Source organism: Neoarius graeffei, chromosome 13, assembly GCF_027579695.1.
Source record: "Neoarius graeffei isolate fNeoGra1 chromosome 13, fNeoGra1.pri, whole genome shotgun sequence".
In the NCBI taxonomy this organism is placed as follows: Eukaryota; Metazoa; Chordata; class Actinopteri; order Siluriformes; family Ariidae; genus Neoarius; species Neoarius graeffei.
Window position 1 is genome coordinate 57,177,767 of NC_083581.1, and position 19,488 is coordinate 57,197,254.

The 19,488-nt window shown below is 41.7% G+C and overlaps 1 protein-coding gene across 2 annotated transcripts; it reads right to left on the bottom strand.

Moving 5' to 3' along the window:
- Positions 1-3,450: 3,450 nt before the first annotated feature.
- Positions 3,451-17,025, bottom strand: wu:fa11c10 (protein FAM110B). Of its 2 annotated transcripts, XM_060938123.1 has the most exons (3): positions 16,911-17,025; positions 16,646-16,696; positions 3,451-8,012 (listed from the first exon to the last, which is right to left on the bottom strand). In XM_060938123.1, exon 3 carries the CDS (start codon positions 7,528-7,530, stop codon positions 6,205-6,207), a length of 1,326 nt encoding a protein of 441 aa, XP_060794106.1. In that variant the 5' UTR covers positions 7,531-8,012; positions 16,646-16,696; positions 16,911-17,025; the 3' UTR covers positions 3,451-6,204. The 2 variants fall into 2 exon arrangements, with proteins under 2 accessions (XP_060794106.1, XP_060794105.1); XM_060938122.1 differs by lacking the exon at positions 16,646-16,696.
- Between the last annotated feature and the right edge of the window lie 2,463 nt (positions 17,026-19,488).

A 19,488-nucleotide genomic window follows, 5' to 3' on the forward strand; every position in this document is an offset into this window, starting at 1 on the left:
AATGTAATTACGATACTCTTTGTATGAAATATATCTAATTTGTCTCATCAACAAAGCCTTTAGAAAACAAAAAGATTCCCTTTTCCTTCTCTGTTTGGGTTTCTCATCCAAGCTGAAGGAGGAATTAGACAATATGATTGACAGGCATGTTTTGCAATTGGGTCATTACTGTTTTCTGTGTATTGCTGGGTTTCACGTGACGTCACATCTGCCTCATTAGTTATTCAAAACTTTAGCTGGTGGTCTACCAAAGCTCAGTTGACAAAGTGTTTGTACGGAGAAGGTGCATTGCTCGCATGAAAAATGCCTTACGCTTGCATTGTTTTAGGTTGTTCGAATCGATCATACCGTGAAACTGATAAAAGTTTCCTCAGGGTTCCCCGTGAACTAATAAAAAAGGTGAACAAACACAGGATTTCACAAAAAGGCGTCGAGAAATATGGTTTCTGAACCTCTCACTGAAATCGAAGGGAGCCGAGTCGAAGCACGCTCGAGTTTGCTGTGATCACTTCATGAAAGGTTTGTATATCCCTCTCAGCTATGTGCTTAGTGTTTTCCAAGTACTTTTCTTGCTATGTGTCGTTATTTTACGGTACTTTTTTTAGTCACGAAGCGCTAAAGTCCCCAGCTGTTTCTTTGTTTACCCCTCACTAAGTCCATATGCATGAAAGTCGCGACAAAATTCTTACCCAGCCATACAGTTACAATGCGCCATGATCACTTCTCCGTCTTGTTTAACTAAGATCCAGGTCTTTAAAGGGGTTCCTGATGATCTTTGTGAATGATTTACCTGAGAGATAAGCACCAGCACAAGTGAGAATCAAGCGAACTGTTGTTTGTTTACACTTCAACTTGCAGCGCTTCGTTGTAAAGACGCGAAGAAAAAGCTTTAAAATTTTGTTTAATTAAATAAATAAATAAATAAATAAATAACCATACTTACACGGGCAAAAACAATACAGGATTCATTCGGCAGTGACTTGATACGAGGTCCTTTACCCAGCCACATACTAAAAAGTTGTAAGCCTCCATACTCTTCCACGCTTTCATCTGTTTTGCGGTGGAGAAGGATGTCTGCAACACCAGATAGTTTGAGATGTCTGGGAACTCGAGTGAAGGGTAGTTTTCAAGATCGTATGATAAATACTTCTTTCCCAGACTGTCGGGGTCTATTCCATTGCACACAGCAATCTTCTGAATATATCGAAAGCAAACAGTGGCTTCTAGATTACGAGCGTACTCTGATAAGTTATTGCTAGTTGTTTGCACTAAGGCAGCCGTTTAGACCACCAGCTATTTCACTTTCGGTAAAACTGATTAAAAAAAAAGTCATGTGACTGACACCCAGCAATAGAGCCTAGGGCAGCTACAGTGACTGTGTGTTCCTTTAAGCAGATATCTTATTGACAGCTGCCAGAATATGAAGTGAACTTTGTTGAATACTACAAAAAAAGTGTTCTGACTTCGAGAAATTGCTGATCACGCTTCATATAAAGAAAAGCATGTGTGTAATGGTGGGGAAATTGTCTTGAGCACACCTCAGCTTGAACCCTCAGTTTGAGCATCTCAGCTCCCCACTGTTGTCTCTTTCACCTCTTCCTACCTCTTTCTTCTTTTTTTGATTGATTGATTGATTACTTTACTATGAACAATAAAGAAGATATAAAATAATTTAAATAAAAAATACAATAATCAAAACATCATCATAAACAAACAGAATAGTGTAGCCACAAGGCAATAACATAACAATGTTCAGAAAGGATTAGGAAGAAGTAATAACTTATCCAATCCTAACCCTCTATACCACCGCTAATCAAATGTCACTTTCCACCATAATAAACTATATATACAAAAGAAAACAAAAGCAATAAACAAAAAAGAAAACATACCAACATGGTATAATATCAACCAAATCAAATCATATATACAGATACTTATGTTATGCATATATACACACATACAATACATATATACAGTACATACATATACACATACCTATAACTATACACTAAATACAAGAAGACCAGTCAGACTTACTCTCAATTTCATCATCACCTATATAGTCTGCCTGTCCTCATTCTCATATATTTTTATTAACATGTTTTTATATAATTTTTTAAACAGCTTTATGTTGGTGCTATTTTTGAGTTCATTTTCCAGACCATTCCACAATTCCACCCCACAGACTGTTACGCACATACTTTTCAGAGTTGTTCTAACATTTACTCTCTTAAAATTCATTTCCCCTCTCAGGTTATACCCACCCTGCCTTTCCATAAACGTATTTTGTACCTCACCCGGAAGAAGGTTATGTCTTGCTTTATACATAATTTGTGCAGTCTTGTGTTTAACCAGATCAGTGAATTTCAGAGTGTGTGCTTTTACGAATAATGCGTTTGTATGCTCAAGATATCCCGTATTATTGACAATTCTTATTGCTCTTTTTTGTAATGTGCATAACAGCTGCAGGTTAGATTTGTAGGTATTACCCCATATCTCCACACAGTAGCTCAGATATGGAAGTATGAGTGCTCTTTCTTCTTTTAGGCCAAACCCACATATTCCAGGATGACTAACCTCATTGCCATGCAGGGATCGACTCCTACTCCTTAATCCCACTCCTGCTATCACTTCTCTCTGATATATCACTCACTCTCCTCGTCCTCATCAACTCTTCCATGCTGGAAGCAGGACGTAACTCACAGGCAGTCTTGAAGACGATCGCTTGCTGTCAAACACAGCAACTTCACTGAATCATAGAACAGCACAGTGTCCATTTACTTACCATACAGCAGCAGGCATAAAAATTAGACATGGTATTGAACATGCAAAGGGTAGCACTGTGCTACAAATTCATTAATGTGTTACGTAAGATTTGAAGTTAAAACCAAAGACATCAGAGAAACATTCCTTCTTTGAGTACAAAATTTTGAATAATGTCCAAGTTGAGATTACAACACATTTACTACACGTTTCCAAAGAATTTCTGCATGGGCACAGTATACGATTTTAATGATTTCTGATGCTGTACATATTTAATAATATATCGTGAGACTCAAATACAGATATACTCAAAGCAATTATTTAATTCAAAAGATCAATAATTCATGTCCGACTCTTCAGTGTCAATTAAAACAACCTTGCTGGCAAATGCTCCAGCAAACCAAAAGCTCTCACACAAGTAGGATTGCTGTACCAAGAAGAAACTCTCAACATAATTTTAAAGTGTCTTTCTGATAAGAAAAAATAATTTAAAAAAATACCAAGAGTCAAAACAAACTCTTTATGAGGTTATAGGTTATTACCCTCTAATGCACTCTATGTTCCATGCATTTACTTAAGCCAAGACAATATTTATGTCTTATATAAACATTCTTCCAAGAAAGATTAGTTTCTGCTTCTGAGAGGTTATAAGAGGTAGTTAAAAGATGGACTAAATGCACAAATATGTTCTTCCAAAACATTTTCTGTTTATTAATATCATTAGAAGACATCAGAAGTCCAGTCTTTAATGACCTGACCACACAACTCTGGTCATACTTCATAACCCAGAAAACATGGCTAAGCATATTTATGTGATTTCTACACAGGTAATAATATTAGCATGTGTGTACATGTTTTACTTTTGACATATGCATGTAAAAAGATTAGGCTGCACACTAAAAAAAGCAAGCAAACCCTGAGTGCTTGCTGTGTTGTAACATCAGACTGTTGGTGAAAAATTAAAAAAAAAAAAAAAACTACAAAGGAAAAAAGTGAAAAACAGCTATTTGTCTTTCTTTTTCTGGCCAGAGATAATGTCACTACATTTTTCATTATTACAAGTTTCCTTCAAAGTCACATTTCCGTTTCACAACCTCAACCATTCATCTCTGCAGAAAAGAGATGTGACTGTGTTCTTATAGCTGAGAGTTGTGACAAACTGACTCCAGCTCTCTCAGGCTATTTCACGTCAACCTCCCGCATCCATCTGACACATGACAACATACTTCCCAAATTATATAAACCTTCACAGGGAGAAATGGTGCTGCGTGAACACAGAATAAAACAGAATAAAACCAAACCACAAAACTCTTTTTCAACATTAAATGCTGGAATGTTTTTCAGTTGCATCGGTGCTTTGCTAAAATGGCTTTCCATTCACCTGTACATAAAAGCATGCATGCTAATGGAAGCTCTTACATGCTGACAAAATCACAGCCGTGTGTCAAAAGATGCTTAAAGGAACATGTTTAAAGCTGCTCGGAGTTCCTTCACAGTATCAGTGTCTTGCACTTCACTAGTGCCATATCTCAACACACCCGTTTTATCTCTTCAACACATTCACGCTTGATGCTGACAGAACAACTCTTTGCACAGTGACCAGTAGTCAGTGTGTGAATGTTCCTTTGAGTGCATGCATCCACACTACCGCTTGAAAGTTTGTGAACTCTTTTGAATTGTCTATATTTCTTCATAAATATGACCTAAAACATCAGATTTTTAAGCCTTTAGTTGCTTAGGAGTTACCCGGGGTTCCTTTGTGTCCTTGTGGATTTTTACACACCTTGCTTTTGGAGTGATCTTTGTTGGTTGACCACCCCTGGGGAGGATAACAATGATCTTGAATTTCTTCCATCTGTCTGACTGTGGTTTGGTGGAGTCCAAACTATTTAGACAGTTCTGTAACTTTTTTCCAGTCTGATGAGCTAATCCTAGAGGTTCATATACTTTTGCCACTCACTGATATGTAATATTGGAATGTTTTCCTTAATAAATAAATGACATAGTATAATATTTTGTCTAATTTTGTTTAATCAGGTTCGCTTTATCTACTTTTAGGATTTGTGTGAAAATCTGCTGATATTTTTGGTCATATTTATGCAGAAATATAGAAAATTCAAAAGGATTCACAAAATTTTAAACGCCACTGTATGTGTATATGTGTGTATGCATGTGTGTGTGTGTGTGTGTGTGCGCGCGTGCGTGCGTGTGTATATGAACATATCTTAGTGTAATGTATGCTGATTAGACCTTGCTTCCTAATCCTAGGCTGCATCCGAATACGCATATCTCCATGCTATTAGGAGACAAAAAGCATGTAGGGTGTTCAAATACGGGTATGTAGGGTGTTCAAATACTCAATAGTATGCAAACGTATTACGCTACACTACATCATACTATCCCATAATTAAGCTGGAGCCACCGAATAACTGAAGAAGAAATCCCCCAAGAAAAATAGAAAGAAGATGGCTGTCTGAAGCAAAGCCAGTTGTTGCAGTGATGCACGTGATGTACAGAAGTATCAGGAATTGTTTAAACATTTCTGCCATTGCAGAAATATATTTATTTTGCAGCATACGTCATCTGTGATTATCTGAGTCAGGTGGTGGGTAAAATGGCACTGGAGTACGTCTAAATTGTGTCCTTGCTACTCGCTCGCATACTCATAGAACGTACTACAGTTACAGTCAGTTAGTAAGTACTTAACCGTCGTTATTACCTACTGAGTATTCAGATGCAGCCCTTGTCCTTCATGTAGCTTACTGCATATTTCTGTGGCCTCTCAGAAAGTTGCACTCACTTCCTGAAACAGTACCTGGTTTATCATAACTAAGCCCTTACTCTTGTTCACTTGACATATTGGAGGCCACAGTTCCCTCATCAATGCATATTTGATTTTTTTTAAAAAGTATTTTTGCTAAAAAGTCTAAATCTGATATAAAGACTAAGTACCTGATTATCAACATTACAGCTGGCCTATTGCCGTATTCATTACAACCATCAGCATCATCCATTCAGTCACACACTCATGGCTCTTAGTATCTAGTCCTTTAATTATTGCTTTAAACGACTTTCACTTTCTAAGTCAATGTGCAGAGAATCTAAAGCTTGCTCCAGTCTTCTCTCCCGTTGAGGTAAATCATTACAGCCCAAATTACATAGCCAAAAGAAACAACAATGGGCTGCGACAACAAAATATCTATCATGATGTAACATAATTGAAATGTATCCTTGAGCTTACTGTAAGGAAAATAAAGAATACTCCATACTAATCACAAATATACAGCACAAAATATCATCTTCAAGAGTCTCAAAAAAATAATAAATATATTTCAAAAAGCAAAAGACATCATTAAGTCAGGGCATGAGATGAGATGTTTCATCTGAATCTGTCCCCATTATTTTCCTTCTCACCAGTGTTTTGGTGTTTCAATGAGGCACCTATACATTAGAAACATTTTGAGCGTCCCGAGCCTGTCGGATCCCGTAGAGCCACTTGATCACACGTGCATTCCTCTCAATGACTGAGATGCCGTAGGGAACACGTTCACTAGGCCTTGGAGGGCCATCATCATCATCATCATCTTCCTCCTCCCTGTAAGCGTGCCCTTCATCTCCACACTCAGAACTGGGTGTGCTGACACTGCGGAGCTTTGAAACGGAGACTATATCAGAATTGGCACGTCCAAAATGTTCCATGCCCATACCCTCCAATTCACTGGGTTCTAAACCACAGTAATTGAAGAAGCGTTCTAGGTCAGCATTGGCACGTGCATAACGGTCACTTAGGTCTGATTTGGAGCGGTGCAGTGAGGGGCGTCTGCGTGTTGAGCCCCGTGAGCTTGCAGAGGACAAGCGGGTACAGGCTGGTGAAGCAGGGGGTAGCATGCCTGCTCGTAGCAACAGGGGGCTGGAGGGCAGGCAGGGGGACGATGGAGAGTGTGAGGGGAGGGATGGGGATTTAAAGGATGATGTGTGGGGGGGTGGGGCCTGGGGCTGTGGTATCTGTCTGGGTTTAGGCTGGGGCTGTGGAGGTTTGGAATGAGGCTGTAGAGGCATCCTCTGGGGCTTCCTGATCACTGCTTGTGGCCGAACATCAACACGCCGCACTGTCACAGGGTTTGGGCTGCTGTAATTGCCCTGTGCAGGGAGTCTAGGACCTCGGGTTGGTACAGGTGGAGGCCTATGGCTCGGCTCTGGAGTAGGAGAAGTAAGAGAAGCAGGCTGGATTTGGTTGTTGAGAGAAGAGGAAGTGCAAGAAAAAGCAGGCTTCAAAAGAAAATGCCCATTAAAGCCATAACTCTGCTGAGATTCTACTGACTGCCCAGACATGGCTGAGGGACAAGGAGAGTTAGGAGCAGGGGATGAAGATTGGGGCCCATCAGAGATGTTGATAAGATTGTTAAGAACATCCAGGTTGAGCGGTGTTGCCCTGCATGGCCCCTGTTCCCCGTTTTCAGTGTCTGAGGGTCTGCGGGGGACTTTCCTGGCCGGTGGTGTGTGCAGCATCATGGCCGAAGACATCAGTGGCTTGCGAATCACTGGGGGTTTGATGGGCTCCTGCCTGGTGAGAGCAACCTGCTGACTCTTCACATACTTGGCCTTATCAGCCTCCAGGCGCTCCACAGCACTCAGCTTGCGTACACCTGGCTGAAGAACCCTGCGGAAATAGTCTGGGCCCTTGTTTAAGATTCGGAGAGGCATGGCTGAAGTAAAAGGTGTTCCAGTCAGACGACCATCTGAGGGACGAAGAGTCTCCACAGGCATGATGGGTTTAGATCGGTGAATGTGATAGAAGGAGCAATTCAAGGAAGGGTGAAACAGAGGCTAAAGATCCGTACCCCTTGGTGTTCCTAAATGTCCAACTCCTCAGAAATGTCTTTTGTATTGATGCTTTTCTTGCACGTTCCTTTTGTCTTGGGTTTTAAGTTCCTTTCCAACCGAGGGCCCCGACTCGAGTGATCTGCTCCTGCTGTTGTTGCTCACTCTTTTTTGTGTCACTTTCAGTCTTTTATCCTTGCTCTTCCTAGTGCTGCAAACTGAATGAAGACTTGTTGAAGCGGGTCACCAGGGGTTGCATTCACGTCTGAAGAGTGACCCAGCAGCGTGAGTGCAGTTGGTAAAGTCAATGCTGCAGCCGGCAAAACAGGGACCCAATCTGCTCTCTCATACCTGCACACTTGCACGCTGTCCCTTACAATCCCCCAGAGCTTGTAATCCTAAGGTTCCCTTTTTCAGGCTGAGGCCTCCTGAAAAGATAAGAAAAGAAAAGGAAAAACATGCTCAGAACTGTGAGTAGAAGAAATCTTCTCACTGCTTCAGCTCCACACATGTAAAGCACAGTGGAGCACTGAAGAGTAAATGGGACAGATACTTGGTTTTTAATGCACTGCCTGTCTCCTCCTACTCCACTCTCCGAGCCTCCAGATGCCGTTTCAACAAGCAGCCAATAAGAGGAAAGAAAGGAGGAGGGGAAGACAGAATTGCTTTCCAGTTGGCTAATATCCCAGGCTCTGACCATTCTAAACCCCCCCCAATAACAAACACGCCTACTGAATTTTCATTCAAATGAAATACTTTGAAAGACAACAAAAAGGGGGAAAGGAACGAGAGAACAGCTGCAATCATTTGCGTTTGGATGCATTAAAATGTTTAGGGGAAAACAATTAAATCTCTGTCACTTATGTGGCATTCTCCAGAAAATAATACGGTGTGTGTATTATGTACACAAAGCACATTACTTTCAGATTATCAGCTTACTGACAGAGATGGAAATGCTGAAAATGCTCATGGGCATGAATTCAACTTCAGTATATTTTCTGAACTCTAAGTAGCCTCACTCAAAATTCATGATGGAGCCCTATTTCCATGGTTCCTTCAAAGTCAAGAAGCAATTTACTTTGCATTCTACCCTCTTCTCATTTCTTACATTACTAAGGATTTATACTACATCATATCACACTCGTATCACTCAAATGTCTTTTCCTTTCCCTTCTTCATCCATATCCGTTGAAACACATTTATAAAATGAATAGTTAATAATTTTGCAGGCTAAAAGAGAGACTAAACAAAAATGTAAGGGGGTTAATTCTAAGAATAGACTCAGAATTTAATTACTGAATAAGGCAACACAAACACATGCCAGATCTGAAGTGATTTTTTAAGAGAAACTGAACTTGCATTATATGTGCATTATACATATACACAACACTATGTTTGACCAACTCCAACAACAGTGGAAGTAATGAATATATAAAAGCAGTTGAGGATGAGTGCACAGTAAAACTGATTCACATATTTACGCAAATACGGTCAGCTGTCCCTCAGTGGCAGGGCTTTTAATAGAAGGAACATTTGCTGGGGATCTAGGCAGGCTAGAACTGTTGAGAGGGATCAGACCCAAACATACAATTACTCACTCATATCGACAGGGACGGCGTACCCTGATGCCCTTTGCCATACACAAAGTGCCTCATGGCCACCATCATGGAGGATTTACAGCCCGCAGTGAAAGATCAAAACACAAGTACCATAACTCAATGCCAAACTAGTCTTTATGCTGTTAGAATTTAGCGCACACAAGGTACAGACACCAATTTTATATTTTAGCTTTACAGCTAGGGGCGGCACGGTGGTGTAGTGGTTAGCGCTGTCGCCTCACAGCAAGAAGGTCCTGGGTTCGAGCCCCGGGGCCAGCGAGGGCCTTTCTGTGTGGAGTTTGCATGTTCTCCCCGTGTCCACGTGGGTTTTCTCTGGGTGCTCCGGTTTCCCCCACAGTCCAAAGACATGCAGGTTAGGTTAACTGGTGACTCTAAATTGACCGTAGGTGTGAATGTGAGTGTGAATGGTTGTCTGTGTCTATGTGTCAGCCCTGCGATGACCTGGCGACTTGTCCAGGGTGTACCCCGCCTTTCGCCCGTAGTCAGCTGGGATAGGCTCCAGCTTGCCTGCGACCCTGTAGAAGGATAAAGCAGCTAGAGATAATGAGATGAGCTTTACAGCTATTTTCATTGTTGTTTTCACCCCCTTCTTTCTATCTTCCTTTTTATTATTTCAAAAACACTGACTCAAATGTGTGACTCAAAAACATAGACTCGCAGCCACCCCTACCATTCACACCTTATTGTGCAATATGTACCTTAATCACTGCTCTTGGGGCCAGAAACATTCGAGACACCGGTAAAGACTTGTGCATATAATAAGCTAGGCAAGACCAGACACGAATATACAGGAAAGAACTGGACTGTGCAGAAATGTCCATGATGTCACAGACCAAGTTTGGGCACTTCTAGAAGTGAGAATGGGCTAAGATATAAAAAGGGCTATAGTACCATGGCATCTAGAACACGGGGGTATACAGGAACATAATCTCTTTCAAAATGTCAATTAGACATTTTCAAATGCTAATTGTCCATTCTCAGCTATTTAACCAAGAATAGTGATCCACTTCAACAAATTCATGTTGTTGTAATATACATTCAGCTCCCCAACATCCAGTAAACATCTATGTAAATGTACAAATCCCTATAATCCCTACAATATTTAAAGGTTTAATGGTACTGTAGATGTCTGTTTCCAGGGAATAGCATAATGCTTAGAAAATGCAAAACACATCTGTAATATATTTAGCAGTAGGCCTTGTGTTTACTAATTTCCCCATAGTGAGCACTGTGTATATAATTTGGACTAATGATTTAAATTAATGAAACAGTTTTATGACTGAAATGTGAACTGGGAAAAAAGTGACACTACATGGGATAAAAGCACCACTAAAAACAGTGGGATACCATCGGTCAACCTCAGCAGTCTACAGCTGAAGAGTGGAAAAAATGACCAGGCAAATTCTAGCCGAGAGAAACTACATGTTGTAATTACAAGGGGATTGGGTGAGTGGAGGCAATTTTGTGCTTTTGCAATTTCTATGGAGAGGAGAGCAAGTCAGATATATGTGGGACAGTGGAACAACAGCAGTAGTAACAGGAAATGGGGGTGGCTGGGTCTTTACCAGTAGTTTTTTTTAAATTATTATTATTATTATTTAATAAATATAGTTTCTGGGCAGTAGAAGTCAATGGGCCACTACTGAAGTCAGAGAGAATGAGAGAGGTGTGTGTGTGTGTGTGTGTGTGTGTGTGTGTGTGTGTGTGTGTTGGGGGGAGTATTGACAAGTAAAGCATTATCTGGACCTGGCAGTTCTGCTGACTCGAGACCGGAGATTGGCTTACTTTTCCCTGTTGAGCTCTGGGTAAAATAAACACGACTCCTTCATGCTGGGAGACATCCACACAAACCACTGATGAGTACGTTCTTCAGGCCTCTCTCTCTCTCTCTCTCTCTCTCTCTCAGGAGGAACGGTATTTCAAATTTCACTTTTTTTTGGCTAGTTAATGAAAGTTGCAGAAAGAAGAGGGTGAATGTAGATTAAAGCCAGGTGGAGTCCACTGCAGGACTGAGATAATGTGACTTTACATGCAAACACAAACTTTAGGTGGTCATAGCACTACTAAGAACAGTGATAACTGTGATCAGCCATTTACACACAATCCTCATGGTCAAATTACTATGGGGCCTCACTCTATGCCTTCAGGTCTTGTAACTGGTAATTGGAGTATTTTGTGGCAGTGGGTCTCAATTCAGTTATCATGTTGCAGAATTTGGTGTGTTTCCTGATCAAATATACTCAATTTATCTTTACAACATAATTATCATCCATCCATTATCTGTAGCCACTTATCTTGAACAACATAATTATCAGTAGATCTCAAACAGGGAGACACAGAAATCATTATTCAATTCAATGCAATAAAGCCCCAGTGTTGTGGTTAAGAACTACTGATCTCTGACATAATTCTAGGTCATTCACATTATTTATGAATCTGATCCAACTGTACAATTGTCATGCGAGAACATTTAAAGCATTAAAAGGTTTAAAGCTGCTAAATTGCCTATTTAAACCTCTAATTACATTCCCATTACCTGGAAATTAAGAGTGATCTGTGTAGAAGGCTATAACCTTAACATTAAGCATTACCTAATGTGTCAGGCTTAGGCCAAGTTTACATTAGACCGTATCTGTCTCGTTTTCTTCGCGGATGCACTGTCCGTTTACATTAAAACGCCTGGAAACGCCGGGAAACGGGAATCCGCCAGGGTCCACGTATTCAATCCAGATCGTGTCTGGTCCGGTGCTGTGTAAACATTGAGAATACGCGGATACGCTGTGCTGAGCTCTAGCTGGCGTCGTCATTGGACAACGTCACTGTGACATCCACCTTCCTGATTCGCTGGCGTTGGTCATGTGACGCGACTGCTGAAAAACGGCGCGGACTTCCGCCTTGTATCACCTTTCATTAAAGAGTATAAAAGTATGAAAATACTGCAAATACTGATGCAAATACTGCCCATTGTGTAGTTATGATTGTCTTTAGGCTTGCCATCCTTCCACTTGCAAGTGGTAAGTGACGCGCATGCCCGACATGCACTGAGATCACACACACAGCGGCTCAGTCCCAAATCACTGCTCGTGCGCTATACTCGGCGCTCTGTGAGCTGCGCAGGGCCGGAGTGCGCTCCCTGCAGAGGGCACTCGCTGTTCAGGGCGGAGTGATTTGGAGCGCAGGATGCCTGCGGAGCCGAGCGTATCCGTGTATTGGTGTTGCTATGTGCACGCGAATCGTGTATTGGCGTTGCTGTGTGCACACTAATCGTTTTAAAAACGTTAATCTGATGATCCGCTGATGACGGTCCCTTCGGAGACACCAGAACAATAGAAGTAGTAAGGACGCATGCGCATAAACTATTATGCGCGAGACTTCATATTAGCCACAAAGTCAGAAAAATCTGTTCGTAAAATTACATTATAATGACCAAATACAATGAAAAGTATTTTTCCAGTCTCACCTGTGAAAGGTAATCCCATGTGATCTCGTTTGGACGGTAAACCTGTTGGTACAGTTAAACGCAGCACATGAATGAGGCATCTTTATTCTCCGCTTTGACCCATCCAATATGGCGGCGAGGATGACGTATGATTCTACGCGGAAGGCGGTGTCTTTAATGGTCCGGAATAAATTGAATGCTACACGTTGATGGATTAATTTGTTCTTCTACGCCCTTTTTGAGGAATGTATTGTAGGACTTAAACCAACATCTGAAGAGGTGAGATCGCTCCTTTTTTTCCCTATTTTTGCTGGCGTGATTGACTCTGCCCTAAGAGCTATTCTCTCTCTCTCTTTCTCTCTCTTTGCACCATTACACAATAAATATTCACAGTGAAAATATTTTGTAAGCGCGTTTCATGAACCAAGTTATAGGATTTGTTGACAACTCGCATCGAGTTCGTTACACTTCTACCCGGCGTGAAGCACATGTGGTTGTGACGTCATCGTAAACAAATCCGTTCTACTCATCCAGACGACTTCGCAACGGCGCCGTTGCCAGATCTTTCCACTCTGGAACCCGTTCTCAAAAGATTTCGTTTTGGGGCACCCAAAACGCCGGTGCCGTGTGGACGCCAGGCCGAAACGATAAACAATTTTATCGGATTCACCTGAATCCGTTGCCGTGTGGACAGGGCCTTAGTGAGGTCTCCATTGGGAGGCTTTCCAGCTTTTACTGTGGTGGCTGAAGGACAGTTTAATGCCTCAGATGGAACACATACATACACACACCACTCCCACAGTAACTGATGCCTGGTGCCTCAAACAGGCAACCAGATAACCATACCCATCTACTGCAGTCACCTTATCAGTAAACAGCCCTGTTCTTATATGCAGCACCAGGACAACTCCTTCCACTAACAGCAGGACAAAATAAACTTTGAACACAGAGCCATTAGTGTGTCAATGTGTTGTAATAGTGCGCACCCCCTCCCCCAAGAGGCCCCCAGCCATCTGAGCCTAAGCCCTTGGGACTTTCTCAGTATTCATAATTCCACATGCATCCTGGCATTGAGGAGAGAATTATCCAGCCATCACTGCCATTCATCTTTGTGAGCCAAGCATGAACACCATTGTGTGCATGTTCAATCTTCCATCCAAACTTGCAGAAGATGCAACTGCAAACACTGTAACACTGCCTGTCACTGGAAAAGCGAAAATGAGTACAAACAGGACAGGAACTGATCCTCTACAGTATATGCAGCCTTTCCTTATTATCAGACTTTAATAAGACAAACAAATAAGAGCAGGTGGTTCAACACCCCCATGCCCTAAGCAAGACCCCTCTTGTGGATAAATCAGCTCTGACAGGCATTTGTTTATATTAGGGGCAAATTCATTAAATAGATAGTCAGCCACAAAAGAGAGAGGAAAAAAAGATCCTAGGTTCCAGATTCTGATAAGTAGGACAAGTCGAATCTCTACTCCTCTTTTGACTGTGCAGATACAAGCCAGCCTGAAGCCCTTCCCACGGCTGCACATTCCTCTCATGTTCCCCATTCTCTTCTATCACACGCTGCCAGGCTTTCAGAGATAAAGTCATCTGATTCAGGGCCTGTGAGGCCAAATCCACCAGGGTGTCATTCTTCTTTCATCAGTAATGTTACCTGAAGGCCCATGAGAAAAGACAAAACCACTAGAGCGGATGGATGATCCATCAGAGGACGGTTAGTAAGTTTGGATCTCCTTTGAATCAAGACGTTTTCTTAGGATCCTATTCGGGGAACATCACCAGGGCACCTGGAGTCAATCTGAACTCTAAACTAAGGCTACATCCACACGACAACGAGATTTAAAAAAAATATATATATCACGTCCACATGGGCAACGGATCAGTAAAATATCAGGTACATATGGCAATGCAACGCTTGCTGAAAACGATGCAATACACATGCCACACCTCTAGGTGCGCTGTAAGACGGTCCCATCGGAGACACCAGAATAATAGAAGAAGTAAGGACGCATGCGCATAAACTATTATGCGCGAGACTTCATATTAGCCACAGTCAGAAAAATCTGTTCGTAAAATTACGTTATAATGACCAGATACAATGAAAAGTATTTTTCCAGTCTCACCTGTGAAAGGTAATCCCATGTGATCTCGTTTGGACGGCAAACCTGTTGGTACAGTTAAACGCAGCACATGAATGAGGCATCTTTATTCTCCGCTTTGCCCCGTCCAATATGGCGGCGAGGATGACGTATGATTCTACGCGGAAGGCGGCGTCTTTAATGGTCCGGAATAAATTGAATGCTACACGTTGATGGATTAATTTGTTCTTCTACGCCCTTTTTGAGGAATGTATTGTAGGACTTAAACCAACATCTGAAGAGGTGAGATCGCTCCTTTTTTTTCCCCTATTTTTGCTGGCGGGATTGACTCTGCCCTAAGGGCTATTTTCTCTCTCTCTCTCTCTCTCTCTCTCTCTCTCTCACTTTGCACCATTACACAATAAATATTCACAGTGAAAATATTTTGTAAGCGCGTTTCATGAACCAAGTTATAGGATTTGTTGACAACTCGCATCGAGTTCGTTACACTTCTACCCAGCGTGAAGCACATGTGGTTGTGACGTCATCGTAAACAAATCCATTCTACTCATCCAGACGACTTCGCAACAGCACCGTTGCCAGATCTTTCCACTCTGGAACCCGTTCTCAAAAGATTTCGTTTTGGGGCACCCAAAACGCCGGTGCCGTGTGGACGCCAGGCCGAAACGATAAACAATTTTATCAGATTCACCTGAATCCGTTGCCGTGTGGACAGGCCCTCAAAGCAGCTTCAGCAAAGTTGCACTATCACCTCAGCAAAAACCATGCCTGAAAATTAACAGCAAAACAACGAGACTGTCCCCAACTATACACTGATTAAGCAGGACCACAGACAAATTGTCTAATCATTTTATAAATTGTAACCATGGTGTCATTTCTGAAATGCAGGCCATCTGGGATCCACACACAAGCCCTAACTCAGTGATGGTAATTCTAAAGGAATGACAAACTGTGTTGCTCAGACTTTGTACTATGGCATCCAAGCCTCAAAATATGCAGGAAAAAGCCACAGGGAATGTACAGCATAGACACAAAATGACATCTTTTGTATTGTGTCATAAGTGGGAAAAAAAAAAAGTTAATGCATGTTCATGTACACACATGTAAACATACGGACACACATCCCATTATAATCAGTGTGATCGTAAAGCTGTGGCAGTATTGCAAGTGCCCTAATGCCATCACTGCAGTCTCATTTCCATTTCCACCACAATCACTACAACCACCCTTTCCTACAAAGTCTCTGAGAAAGACACATGCACAAAAACACATACGCACACAACTGTTAACACACAACACGTGGACATGAAAAACACAAACCTTTCAAGACGCCCAAAATTCAATGAACTATTTAACCCTTGTATGGTGTTCGGGTCTGTGGATCCAAAGTCCAAAATGCAGCGGGGCCATCAGACCCACGAACACTGGCTGAGTAAGAAAAATAGGTACACCACACAAGGGTTAACTCTGTTTAGTCAGCTATACAAGGAACTTCTTGGACTCTAATGCCCTGGTGACAGAGGGCTCCTGTTTGTTTTTCCTGCCCACATGAGCAGGAAGGTAACCCCCCCCCCCCCCCCCCCCCCCCTCCCCACACACACCCCACTTTCACTCATCACGTATTCACAGACTTCCCTCATCCTGACTCATTCTATGCATATTGTTCATACTCATCAAGAGTCTTTCCTACATAATTAGTCAAGAAATTTAAGAGAAGTATTTAAATGAGGAAAAAACAAAGGCTCATGCAAGAAAAATCCAAGGACACACTGTGGGCCAAGGACGGAGGGCTTTTGTCGCCTCATGTAGAGTGGAGCTTAATGAGCAATAGCTTAGGCTCACTCATCAAGACGTTACACAGTCCTCAATGATCGTAAAGAGAAACCCATTACCATTCTGGAAACAGTGTTGATCGCGGAGGCAGCTATGTGCTCTATAGAGTTCTACACCAATGCAGAAAAGTAGGTTAGTTCTACTGATTAAAATAAGTTTGTTTAGAGAAAAATATTGTTAAACGGATAAAATTATAAACAGAAAAAACTTTTTTTTTTAATTCACAGTGATTTAAGACAACAAGCTTGCACTTCTGATGAACAACATTCTTCTACAATACCAGACATTTCTATTCACTTAGTCTATTTCTATGCAGCAACTTACCAAAGGAGGTGTGAAAACCTGCCAGCTAAGACCACAAACTCCTTATGTCCTTATGAGAGCAGATACTGGTTTAGAAAGTCGCATTATACTGAAGCTATTAAGCGCATGTGAGCAAGTTCAGTGTGCAACTGAGGAGAGAACACAAATACTCCTCCTTTTGCTCTCCCCGGCTCCACCCAGCCTGTCCAATCAGCTCGTCTGTTCAAGTACAGGCAGGAAGACCACTTCCTAGTAGGCACATGACGAGAAGAACTACATCATCATGTGTCCAACTCTCGGCTTTTCCTGTACCCATTCGTCTACCAAAAAACTGCACATTAGACTACCTAGACTTCTGAATCTATATCCACAGGATTCATTCCCCCCCTTGTCTCTGCATCTAAGCAGTCATTTCCCAAAACACTGCTCAGCAATCATTTCCTGCTTTTCCAACACCTTTCTAGCTCTGTGTTACTGTTAAGGAAGTGATACAACAGGATCAGATGGCTTCATCAAAGATGTTGGGAAAGAGTTATGGAAACAATATACTTGCAGTGTTGCTACAAGGATATCCTGTCCAGTTAGAGTCCCTGAGGACTTACATGATAAAATGAAGTGCACTAAGCTTTACACAGAAAAATGCATTTAAGACAGATTGAAATCTAATCATTCGGTGTTCTCAAACTTTATTTTGCAGCCAGGAATCCCTTTCAGACTAAAATAATTTCCAAGGACGTCTGAGGATCACAGCATACAGTTAAGAACAGGGCCAATACTTACACACTCAGAAAAATAGGGCACTAAACTGTATCATTCTTTGTTACTGGGGTGATACACCCAAGGGTATGTCTTTTAGTGTGTATCTTTTACCTACAAAGGTGCATGTAGTGTATATTGAAAGCTTTAATCTAGAGGATGTTATGGACCAATTATGGATGTTGTGTTTTGTTTTTTTTTAAGTTGCAATATCCCTTTTTCTATTTGAAAGACTGGCTTACATATTAACATACAAAAGATTATCACTGCAAGAACAAAGAAAGGTGAGCAATTCCAGCGTTATGGACGTGACACTTGAACTCAAAATGGCAACAAATGACCCAGTGCATGTTTTATTGTCTCCCAGTATTCAAACAGGTGTTGCATATTTTAAGGCTGTACCATACTGGAGAAGTGATAGAACAAGAACAATTCCCATAGTACATCTGGGGCATGCCAGAAAATGCCAATAAAAGATGCGTTATGGATGTGACAGAAAAAGTATCACTTTTCTTGGGTGACTGTACATTTTTATCAAACTCTGTGAAATTGTAAACCTAATGTCAAAATGGAGATATCCATTTGATAGAGGGGTCCAAGGTGAATATTAAAAAATCTTTGTTTAAAATATTTTATATTTCATGCAGAGTTTCGGAAGGAAAAGTCAGCGTTATGGATGTGACGAAATTCTGTTATGGATGTGACGCGTCTGAAATAGACATGGCATATGTTTAGAAAATCAGCAATTTAACCACCATAACCCTTTGAAAAACTCTCTAAATATCAGCTAAAACCATCAAAGTTCTTAAATAATATTTAGGATGGCTATTGTTTTGCTGTTTTGTGGATTTTAGCATACATTTCTGTGGCTTGTGGCAATAATATAGAATTGTACATGATCAAAGTTGATTTTAGCTTGGGTTTTACATTATAAGAAAGAAAGACTGACAGTGACATATTAGGTGATCAAAATGTGACAAATTGGTTCAACTTATTCACATCTGTAAAATACAGGCCTAGGTGATATCTCTGGGAGTGGTTTTGATGTATTACATGTTGCTTTATTTTTGCGTGGTGAGGTTGACATTTACATGGAATTGCCCAGGTACAGCTTAGTAGCATTTTCCTGTGGGTGTGCCTTATTATTTTTGTTTGTTTGTGTCATTAGAGCTTTTTTGGTCCTGAAGTTTCCATTCACCCAGAGGTGTAGTTGAAACACTGAATCACATCAACATTGCTTCTTGGTATTATTACCCCCTTTTGCTTCAGGACAAACTGAACAGGATGCGAGTGGACCCCTGCCTGGTCACCTGGATCTCCAGCTACCTCACTGACAGGCCGCAGTACGTCAGGCTGAAGGACATCACGTCTGACACTGTGATTAGCAGCACCGGAGCACCCCAGGGCACGGTGCTGGCCCCTCTTCTCTTCACCCTATACACCGCGGATTTCTGCTACAACTTGGAGCTGTCACATTCAGAAGTTTGCTGATGACACAGCCATCGTTGGGTGCATCAGTGACGACAGAGAGGAGGAGTATAGGAGCCTGGTGAGGGACTTTGCTGTGTGGTGCAACAGGAACCATCTGCAGCTCAACACCTTGAAGACCAAGGAGCTGGTCATTGACTTTGGGAGGTCCAGACCAAGGTCACGGCCAGTTCTGATTGAGGGAGTCGAGGTGGAGGCTGTGGATTCCTACAAGCACCTCGGGCTGTGGCTGGACAGCAAGCTGGACTAGACTTGCAACACCAAACACTTATACAGGAAGGGACAGAGCAGGCTATACTTCCTTAGGAGGCTGTGGTCCTTTAACATCTGCAGGAAACTCCTGTGGATGTTCTAT

What these genes read in the sequence shown, in the direction of transcription:
- wu:fa11c10 (XM_060938122.1), bottom strand. Translation starts at nt 7,530, where the DNA reads ATGCCTGTGGAGACTCTTCGTCCCTCAGATGGTCGTCTGACTGGAACA.